This window comes from Danaus plexippus, chromosome 8, assembly GCF_018135715.1.
Source record: "Danaus plexippus chromosome 8, MEX_DaPlex, whole genome shotgun sequence".
Classification (NCBI taxonomy): Eukaryota; Metazoa; Arthropoda; class Insecta; order Lepidoptera; family Nymphalidae; genus Danaus; species Danaus plexippus.
In genome coordinates, this window is record NC_083542.1 from 835,426 (window position 1) to 846,638 (window position 11,213).

Here is an 11,213-nt window from a genome sequence, read left to right on the forward strand (position 1 = left end):
TTTTATCTTTCTGTTACGATGAGAGCCTTTTATGTAGAAGACAAACTTTAATGAGAGTTATTTGACGTGTTTTACTTGAACAATAACAAAATATTTTTCAAAAAAGTTGAAAAAAAAACAATGAAATATTCCAAGAAAATATATTTTGATATGAACCGTAGTCAAAAACAATAGTAAAAAATTACTCACAGAGAAAATAAGGGGATATAAATTACAATTAGGTTTAAAAAATTACACTAAGAAATTATTATAAAGGTATAAAATGTTTCCTATACAGCACATTGATTCAAAATTGATTCATTATAATAGAAAAAATAAATTCAGTTACACTAATACAACCTTTCCTTACATTACTACAACACATCTGATCCATTCAATGCATCGTATGGACAGGATATAAGGACAATGAAAATGATTTACTGGCACATGGTGAGAACAGCTTCTTATATAAAAATATTTCCATACATCATTTATAACGGCCTGGAAGACAAGAATTTATTCATAATAATATGACTCTATATAAAAATATATTACTGAAGTGAAACTTCTAATGAAACAGAACTAGGTGGCACTAAGCATGCAATGCTCGGGGGAGGGGGATAGAAAGAGACGGAGTGAGGGTAAATGGGTGGGTCAATTGTAAGTTTTAAGCAATGTTTATAAAGTCTGTCTTACAGAAGCAAAATCAATTTCCACCCCTTCCTATTTTCGTTTCCACATTGCCAAGTTTCACTTCTTCTGTGTGAAGGACTTCACTCATTATTATTTTTCCCATATATATCCTCCAGAATCCACCCTCCTATCACACTGGTGTAACTCCATATGTAAGTATAACTCTCTTAATCTGACGTATCACAACTTCAAGCACCGCTCATGATTTATAATATTATGCTTTCAATGAAAAATTAAGGTCTATGTAATAGTTAATACAATACACATAAGATGAGACTTAAAGTAATTGACTGTATTATGGCTTATCATGTGCCGGAGATCCAGGGTGAAGAGAAATAGATTATATCATGAAGGTTACTCGTAGGGATGTTTTGAAATTTGTATTGTATATCCTCTATTCTATGTAACCCTCAAAATATCTTCATTATTACCAACGCTCGGACACATGATAACTAACTTCCAAGTGCAATGTACTTCAAGAATTATATTTTATTCTTGTCCTTGTTCAGATAGCTGCTGGATCCTTGCCAGCTGAAGGAGCTGTCCGTGTCTCCGTCATTGGAATTCCGTCTCTCGGTGTGATAGGAACTGGGTCTGTTGTCGTGCAGCGACCTCGGCCTGTCGGCGAACGAGTGACTCAGCCGTGAAGCGTCGAAGTGGTAGCCGGCGTTGGACGGCTTCCTGACCTCGTGCAGGTACCGCCAGGTGTGACTGTCCTCGACACACTCGGACTTGGGACTGTACAACCACTCTGATAATATCAACACAATTATATGAGTATCCTGATTAATAACACTAGAATAGATATCATGTATGTGTGTGGCAAGTATAGAAAAAAATTCAACTTGAAGTTGACAGATAAGGTTGATGTAATTATTCTTGCCATAGATTAAAAAAATATTGTTTTTAATGTGTGTAATTATTATGAATTGACAGTAATATTATTTTGCTGTGGTTTTAATCTACGAGTCTTTCATAATAATGTATATAGTTGCAATGTAACTGTTTAATTTGTATCGTAACATGTCTGTCTGTATTTCATCTACATCCCCTCACCTCCATCAGCGACCTTCTGTATCGCTTTGAGCAGGAACTCTTTGTCTTTGGCGTGTAACCGTCTCAGACGCCTCAACACCTCCGCGCTCGAAGCACGAGCTAGGGACTTGGCTCGCATTATATACACACAGGCGCTACGGAACAAATATATACTGGCTATATATGTACGTCGATAGTCAATACCATATACACATATAATAACTTGATGATAGTCGTTACGACACCGCTGGACATCTCCTGAGGTCCAAACAACCTAACCGAGTGAGATTGTCACATCGGTCACATACAGCAGGAGGTGTACAGTATCGGAGGGATTCTTTTATAAAAAAAAAAAAACTTTGTTAAATATCAAATAACAGATTACTCACCACAGCGCCAGCAAGAGAAAAGCGAGGCATCCAGGTCTAGTGACGAAGGTCAATATGTTCCTGAGGGCTGGATATCGGTCCAAACCCAGCACGGTCCCGAGGAGTGAGGACACGGGGTTATAGCCCACCAGAGCACCACAACGAGATTCGCGGGTCAAGAACAGCGAGCCCAGGGAGAACAGAGATCCGAAAAGAGACACAGAGACCAGCGATACTAGCACCGTCTGCGTTTGAGCCGCGCGGAACATCTACACACAGACACACAGACTATATATAATATATACGTAGACTATATTCAGACATAGAAGATATTCGGCAGATTGGTTTCTAGGATGCTGTTATAATACAGCCGCTCTATTGAAAGTACTAATATCACAGTAATGTATTTGTGGCAGCCGGTTTTTATGTAGGACAGATTCCATATTGGAATAATAAAGATATTTGGCAAAAAAAGAAAGAAAGACGCGTACTGTATACTGTGAATTGTGATTATTATTCTGTCTTTAAGCTTTGGAAAACTTATTATTTTTTTTTATTAAAAAAACGGCTCATTTCTGACTTATCATTTACCAGCCATTATCTATTATGTTAAATCTAAACCTGTCACGTTAACGTTTTAGGCTGAATCAAAGAAAATTTTGATACAGATTAAAAGTATTCATTGTATTGTTATTTGGAATTAAAATAAATTACTGGAATATAAAAAGTCAGCATTAACTTTGTAATTTGTCGATATGCTCATGACAAGGCTTACAACTTCCTAAAAGTCAACCAAAACCTGATACCACGACCTTGGCCACTTGTCAGAATTTTCCTGTATACTTTATCTTATTTGCAACTCCAATAATTAGTTCTTACTAGTGGCGCCATCTGTGCCGCACTATTATAATATAATTCTTACAATTATTTTTACGACTGGTTATAATTAATTATAACACTGAGCCATTGTAATTTTGTAATGGCAACATCTAAGTGTCACCTTGTATTTGAAAACTATGAATACTGGCTTCAGCCATTTGGCAAGACACAAGTGGAGGTGACGCCGAACATTAAAAATCAAGGATGAAACTGTTCCGGAACATAGCACCGATTTTGAGTTCGATGCTAGTTTCAGTAATCCCTTTTAATTTTTATAATGAGAACTGAGACTTTCGCGAGTTTCATTCATTTAAATGAAACTAATACTTTTCGGATATACTACGCGCGCTTTGTATTAGTTTTTTCGTTTAGAGTTCAGATATGCAATATCTATGACCATCACTATTAAAAGTGACTGACACTAAATTAAGCAACTATGGTACCTAAATAGATTCAGAGATTCACTCGACCTTTATTAGATGAACCCTTAGTACTGACAAACTAAACGGTTCAAACCGACGAGTACAATACCTTCCGTCCAGTGTAACAAGTCCTAAGCGCCGTTTCCTTCTTGATGTAGAACAGCAAAAGATATTTGACGGTCACCGAGACCACCAGCAGCGGGCTGAACACCAGCCCGAACCATAACACACACTGGTTATACATCAACGACACGGAGTTAGACGAGATGTCGAACTGGGGGGCAGCGGTGAGTTGGCATCTGGAACGAGGCGGAAAAGGCTTGGCGGAGGGATGAGGAACAATGCAAACAACTTGTGTTGTAACTAAACTATCAAAAACATCAACAGACAGCCAGAGAGCGAGAGAAAAATGGGACAGGTCAGTGGATTACACAGCGGTTGTGAATTATAATAAAATTATGGGGCCAAAGAAAAGTTCAAAATTTATATGTTTGCACAATTTTTGGTTCGTGGGTCATAGTTTGGTCTTTAAGAAAAAATATTTTTTTGAATTTTGTGCGGAGGTTTATACCTCGCCATTATTATTGTCTTATTCTATATTTACAGTCCTATAGAACAAAATTCATAGACTAAATTGTACGGTGTATACTAACTTGTACATAAGCCCTCTAGCGACTTCCACCAAGGGAAGTAATATCAAGGAGACGAATGCATCGAGTATGATGAGACGATAGCTCTCCTGACCGACGCGGGTCTCCCAACACTGGATGATGATAAACAATATTATATAGATCAACCAACTTATAAAGAACTTTTTATACACGGGGTAAAGTTATTGTTGAGTTATTGTTATAATTTGATTAGCAACTCTCATGGGGTGGGTCTACTAAATCAGCCAAAATCTTACTCTGAAATGTATTTTTTTTACATGAAATTATAAGCACTCTCTAATATACCTCTCGGTCTCCTCTGGTCCAGTACAGCATCAGCAGCAGTGTAGTGGACACGTGCAACACACACGTCCGAACCAGACATACGTATAGGGACGTGCGACACGAGTAGTGCTCCAATCTACACACATGATAGGAATAAATCTCTAACTGTGGCTAGGGATGCAAAAAAAATATCTATAATTAAATAAAACAGGCTGTTTGTAAGTATTACTGTAAAACAAATAGTGTGAAGTCCGTCGACGCGGAAGAAGTGACACTTCGTAATTGTAACCAATTCTTATCTACTAAATATAGAAATAAAATACTGCCCCATTAGAATCGAATGAAACTAAAAAATATTGAATATTATAAATACATTAATACAGAACAACAAGTACGTATAGCAGCTAATGTCACGACACGCACACTGTTTACTTCGCTGCACAGCAAGAATACCATGAGCATGTGTTTGCAATCTACCGACTCACTCTCTGTCTCTCTCTCTCTCCTCCACTTTCTACATTCGTGTATCTTTCTTTCTCTCTCCCTCGCATAATGAGTTCCACATCAAAAAACTCCCTTTATATGTAATGTAACATAGTTATATCTGCCTATACTCAACGACTCACTTGACCACCAGATTGAATATGACGGGACATATGACGACCACCGCTGTGATGACGAGTGACGTCACCGGCTCCAGGCGCTCCGTCCAGCCGGCGGAGTCCATCATCAGCCACAGAGCGTACTGAACCCCTCCGATGAAGCCCAGAACCAACACCATGATGAGAACTTTCACAACACGATACAACACCTTCACGTACCAGGACTCCACCGACCTCTTGCTGTTCTGCTCGCTAAGGATCTCCTGGTGCGATATAGATAATTTTTGTTGTTTATAGATGAGCCGGTAAGGTGATGAGAAGTTAAACAGATAATTCATTATTGATGCCTTATAGACGGCAGGAAACTTAATACTTTGTTTTTTTTAAGAATTAAAAAAAAAATTAACCAACAGACCGAACTACAAGTTTTCGATTTTACGAATCTCTGCTACTGCTATATATATTACTTGCCTTAAAGTCATGATAGAGCGCGGCGGATGAGAGGGCGGCGGCGGCGGGCGAGGAGACGCCGAAATCCCACCCGCAAAACAACTTGGACGACAGCAACTGGCCCACGGAACCGCTACCGTGAGGAGTTATGAAGTGTCGGCGGTAGGAATACGCACTCCTGAGAATTATGATAAACGTGATGGAACTACGGAGAGGAGAAGAACGTCAAATACAGACTTAGGCTATGGCTGTGCAAAAATCTCTGTCCACACCATCATACATTGGTTTCAAGATATTAAATTTCTGCACTCTACTATTCTGCACTAAGCCCACACACTAAACATAATTCTAAATATAAACTTAATGTGTATACATACTGTAAGAGCGGTTGGATGTAGAATAAAGTAAAAAATATATGACATACTAATAACGATGGACAAAAAAATATAATGTTTTCTCAATAGCTTTATCATCTAAATGTTATTACAAATCTATACGAACTCACTTGTAGCACAGGACGACGAAACACGTTATATACAGGGTGATCATGGCGAAGAAGTAGGCGTGCGGCATGTAGTAGCTGAGGGGCTCCACGCTGACGACGGAACCGTTGTGGTAATGGCCGTAGAACAACAGACTGTCAGTCAGACCGCCCTGGGTATGAATATGGTGGAATAATTCCCATGACATGTAAAACAAAAGACGCTGATGTTTCTGCTGTAATAGAGTCATTAAAGGACATAGTTTATGACAAAAGACCTCATCTGACCTGTCCAGTGATAAAGTCGAGAGCGCTCAACTCGGTGGTCCGATTGGAGGCGTTGTCGTATAGAGCCTGCGGCACTACTATGAAACTGATGACGAAGATGGACAGCAATAGATTCAGACAGAACAGCCAGCGGAGAAGGTGGAAATACGCGCCCACCGACGAACCGAGGTGACCTTCTATGGTACGAATAGCCTCATACCATAACTCAATGGAGAATATGAAGTCTCTGAAGTGCTCTCTCATCTGAAACGTTTTAAAGTTATGATTTGAATTCTGTATTTTTTTCTTTTCTGGACTTTTCGATGTTGATTTCTTTAACCAAATATCTAAACAATGTCATTTTTGTGAGCAATATTTGAATCCCTCACCCTCTTCCAAGTAAAGCTGAGCCGGTACCGCATTCTCTTGAACATTGATATCGGTCTATGTTTAGATCGCAGACTGACCGACGCTGACAGTTTTGCTCGAACGTTCCTCTTCATTGTCAAACCTTGAGGAAGATCCCTTAGAGCTTCCCTATGAATGGATAATATGGAATGCAAATAACTTAAACAAAAAAAAAACTTTTTTTAATATATTATATTAATATATCTCGAAGAAAAACAGGTAACAGTTATCTTTCCACAATTAATTAAATACTCAGATCAAATACTAAATTATTTTGTGCCGTTAGAGTGAATTATGTAACGCATGGTAAATAATTAGTGTTCCTAAATTAACTTGCACCAGTTAGCGCCGCGTTCGCTCTAACTCAATATAATGACAAAACTGCTCCGATTTTCGCATTTAGAAAAGCAAAAGTAATCGAAAAAGATTTGTTCACTAAAATGTAATATAGTTACTGAACGTAGTATGCAAAAAAATTATGGCAGATTGGTGGTCCATGGGCTAGGACCATCTCTGATTCAAAAATGGACTTTATCAATCTATCAGCTACTAAACTAAGGGCTTCTTTCTTTTTCACCGACCTCCTTAGCTCTTCCGAGAGTGGATTATCTTCCATGAGCTGCTGGTGCTGTTCCATACCTCGTACAATATAATCTGCCTGCTTATCGGTGGCATCTGGCACATCTGTTTCCTCACACATGTCCAGAAGCGCCCTGTGAGAGCTGTTTGATCGTCGAAGTCGTACCGTATCTATTGTATATTTTATAGTGGTAATATAATGATTCTTGAATGATTAAATAAAACTCCTTGAAATATTTACGTCCACTAAGGAGGTTATCTATTCATTATATTCTACCATGACTGGTTACAAAAACACAAGAACAGCATTCTATTTTTTGAGCAACCAACATACATAATAAGTTTAAAATTCTCCTATTACTTTAATAGTCTATATTTTTGTCGACAAAATGGTCATACAAAAGTGCAGTACCAATTATAAGTGCTCTATGAAGTTCTTATAACATTATCATAGCTATTGGTGTCCACAAGCTTCTTGAAATTCTAAGATAGGGAAGGTTAAAATTGTATAAAATCCTCAATATTTATAGATCTTTTATACAATTCAAACCGTGCAGAAACATTAAAACTTACTCACATTTTGACAAAGTCTATTATTAATTTAGCCCGAGATTCAATAATTAAAGTTTATTTTTCAACAGTAACTTCTATCATGTACTTCATTAAATGTGTAAATTTGACAGACAACACAAATTCTTCAATATTCAAAATATGCTTGTGGCCTCAAGCAACTGGTTCACTCACTTTCCATTCAATTAGACCTAATTAAGGTCAGGAGCATTACCCTTTTTGTTTTGTTATGGTTATTAATACTTTGCTCTCTGTTAGTCCTACACAGACAACACTGAAAAGCTTAATCATTCACATGTTTGGATAATTGAGCTACCTTAGTAGATTAGTTCGTATCAAAGTTATGGGCCATGGCTTTAAAAACAAATACTATACTTCTGTTTAATATATAACATAAGTCTATTTGATGTCTGATCTATGAGTCATTTTAACTTTGTCATGATATGATACTCACTGCAACCAGCTTGTCGAGAAGGCATAAAATTGACAACTTGCCGAGCAGCATTGCTCCTGAGTGTAGATGTTCGTAATACACTGGAAGGTCTTAACTCTATCTCTTCTGCGCCATCTTCCATCTTCACTTTATTATATTGGTATGTGTATTTTTTTAATCCCTATATGCGATGAATCAGTTTGTACTTCGACTACTTACATTTGTATATTATTAGTGTAAACAGTACAATATAATTTTCCGTTTTTGATAAGCCAAAAAATATAAAAAAAATACGTATAACTTTCTCTTATATCAATTAGTTACGATTACTGAATAATGCTTAATAAGGTATTATTTATTTAATTGATTATATTGAAGTGAGCATTATCAGGATATAAGATATTAAAGCTTCTTATTATCATAAAATTATTGATCATAACATGACTGTACTATGATAAGATAAAGATCATTATAATTTATAAAATATAAATAATAATTTGTAATTGTAATAGGTAATTCAGATTTGTTTTTGTCATGATTTTGATTGTTGACGTCCATCCATGACGTTTGTTACATTCAGTCAATAAATATCACCATAAAGAATAGAATAGAAAGTTGCCATTGTAGAAACATTTCAGAAAAATATAATGTATCATAATGTTATTTCTGTTTTCTTTTAATGCATTCAATATGACTGATAATATTTAGTTATATGCCATTTAAAGTGTGTTCTTATCATAGGAAGTATAATTCATTAAAACAGACAAGAAAATGAAAAGAAAAACAAGTCAGTAAATTAAAGATTTATATACATTGTAAATTCTCAAGAATGCAGAGTATAAATTTTAATTACTATATTAATAATTGTATAGTTTTAAGTTTTAACATAAGTTCAATTTGAGGTCATCATTAAACTTAAATTAATTATAGAAGACGAAGTCAATTATTCGAATGTGTCTTTGTCTTCCTGGTGTAGATGTAAGTAATTTGTTATAATTTGTATTTCACTGATAAATAATTAATTTCTTTTAATCTTGTTATTTCAACACACAGGCTACTACTAAAAAGTATTATTAAGAGGAATGAGTAGGAAGTTTTAAATGATACAGGAATAATATACGCTTGTTATTAGTATAACATTTGGTTAATACGGGGACTTTTCTTTTACAGCGTCGATGCAATGGCAGCAGCCTCTAATGCGTCCGTAGAACAGGTTCGAACGATTTTGAATGAAGTGATAGACTGTCTGGAATCTCCAGATTACGCATCTAAATTGGACGAGGCCAAAGAAGCAGCTGGAAATGAAATGCTTAAAATGATGCAACTCGTATTCCCAATGGTTGTTCAGATTGAAATTGAAACTATCAAACGACATGGTTTCAGTGCTTCTCGAGAAGGTATTTGCCCCTGTGCCAGTACTAATAACCTTTAATGTATTGCCTATATCAAGGTTACGAATGACAGTTAAAGTTTTCCAAAATAAAACTGTTAATACACACATTATTCTAATTTAAACATAATGTTATAAATCAATGACAGTACAAATTTCCTAGAAGTTATCCTTAACATACATACAAGTATGTTGAGTATTTAAAATATTTTTCTACTGTATGAAAGTAAATATTTACTACATTGCTTAAGGTATTGAACTATTTCAATGATTGATACAAACATGTCACAAAGGACACTAACTTAAGTTTTACTCTATGAAATAAAGCATAATTCCATTAATATTTATGTATTAACCAACATTACAACCATAATTATATTACATTTCCAAGCAATTTCCAGTTTTTGATTAATTTAATTTGCACATGATAATATTGGTCGTTGATGTATGAAAAGCATTGAATGTTTGTTTTTAATTTGATGATAGAAGTGGCAAAGGTACAATTCATGTGGAGTGTTCGAATATTGTTAACAGGTATAGTACAGTTCACACAGCTGGTGCGTGAAATGGAAGTTATGGACAATGAAATAGCTCGGCTTCACAGCAGAATCCGGAGCCACTATTTACCGCCCGTCTCCATCAGTTCCACAGTTGACACATCACTGTGAATAATTAAGTGAGTATTGCCATGTAATAAAAAAATTAAGATTGAGGGAAAATTAAAAAAAAATTAGCTAATGTATTAGTGTAAGTAATTATATTGTATGTTTCATTAAATAATATAATGAACATTAAGTTTATTCTACAAACAATTTTTGTGTATGTAAAATTATTATATAATTTAATCCTATAGAATAAAATCCATGTTTATTTTTAAATGTGTTTATATATTACCTTTGAATAAATCTTTCATATACATGAATAGCTATATTTCAATTTATGTATTATGTTTAGCAAGATAATGTAGTAATAACATATATATATATATATCTCTTTTGCTATTTCAAATACACTAGAGTCCGATTATTACGACCCATTTGTAGTAAATTAGGCCCGGTTATAATGACCAACATGATGTATTACAATTCACATCTTGGATGATACCAGACTGCTCAGGCACAGGCCATGTTTGGTCTTGAATCTTACTGAATAATTGTCATTCAATGTCAAAGCAAAGTCTTAAAGTATTTAAGATTTAGGATAAAGGTCCTAAAATACAAATTACAGACAAAATGGAGAATAATACTCATCTCTCGCAAAAAAATTGGGAGTCGCTGGTTCGATAATGTCATTGATTTTAAAAAACGTAGTTGAGTATACTTTCTCTAAAAAATGCATCATTTAAAATATAGTACAACCATGCATTTTGTTTCTTTATTTAAATACGTAAGTACGTATGTGTCTAACATAAAAAGGTTTTATATTCATAAAACGCTTCGTATGACGTCCGCTAAATATGACGTGTTCGTCAGTTCTCTTCGATGTCATTATAAACGGGATTCCACTGTATTTGTAGACAAATTAATGTCTGTAAATTGGTTTTCATTTTATGGATACTTTTCCAAAAGTAATATATATAATTTTTTTTTTGTTATAACCTCATTAAAACCTTTAGAAATATTATATGAAGATCTTAATTAAGAAATTATAATTTTACATATTGTTTGTTTTACCTATATCAAATTATTTAATAAATAAATATAGTTAGATGTGTATCGACAC

At 35.1% G+C, this 11,213-nt stretch overlaps 2 protein-coding genes across 2 annotated transcripts; one reads left to right on the top strand and one right to left on the bottom strand.

The window, feature by feature from the left end:
- Positions 1–126: 126 nt before the first annotated feature.
- Positions 127–8,638, bottom strand: LOC116772996 (transmembrane channel-like protein 3). Its single transcript, XM_032665347.2, has 13 exons — positions 8,123–8,638; positions 7,101–7,269; positions 6,501–6,648; positions 6,133–6,375; positions 5,869–6,017; positions 5,385–5,541; positions 4,938–5,176; positions 4,333–4,447; positions 4,030–4,139; positions 3,486–3,675; positions 2,097–2,344; positions 1,729–1,862; positions 127–1,423 (listed from the first exon to the last, which is right to left on the bottom strand). The coding sequence occupies exons 1-13, from the start codon at positions 8,241–8,243 to the stop codon at positions 1,155–1,157; spliced, it is 2,292 nt and encodes a 763-aa protein (XP_032521238.2). The 5' UTR covers positions 8,244–8,638; the 3' UTR covers positions 127–1,154.
- Positions 8,639–8,918: 280 nt separating this feature from the next.
- Positions 8,919–10,369, top strand: LOC116770854 (protein C10). Its single transcript, XM_032662497.2, has 3 exons — positions 8,919–9,079; positions 9,272–9,498; positions 10,026–10,369. The coding sequence occupies exons 2-3, from the start codon at positions 9,282–9,284 to the stop codon at positions 10,157–10,159; spliced, it is 351 nt and encodes a 116-aa protein (XP_032518388.1). The 5' UTR covers positions 8,919–9,079; positions 9,272–9,281; the 3' UTR covers positions 10,160–10,369.
- Positions 10,370–11,213: the final 844 nt, after the last annotated feature.

Coding starts and splice junctions, on each gene's coding strand:
- LOC116770854 (XM_032662497.2), top strand. CDS start 9,282: ATGGCAGCAGCCTCTAATGCGTCCGTAGAACAGGTTCGAACGATTTTG. Junction 9,499..10,025: donor TTTCAGTGCTTCTCGAGAAG/GTATTTGCCCCT, acceptor TATTGTTAACAG/GTATAGTACAGTTCACACAG.
- LOC116772996 (XM_032665347.2), bottom strand. CDS start 8,243: ATGGAAGATGGCGCAGAAGAGATAGAGTTAAGACCTTCCAGTGTATTA. Junction 2,345..3,485: donor CTTGTTACACTGGACGGAAG/GTATTGTACTCG, acceptor GTCTGTGTGTAG/ATGTTCCGCGCGGCTCAAAC. Junction 1,424..1,728: donor ACAGAAGGTCGCTGATGGAG/GTGAGGGGATGT, acceptor TGATATTATCAG/AGTGGTTGTACAGTCCCAAG.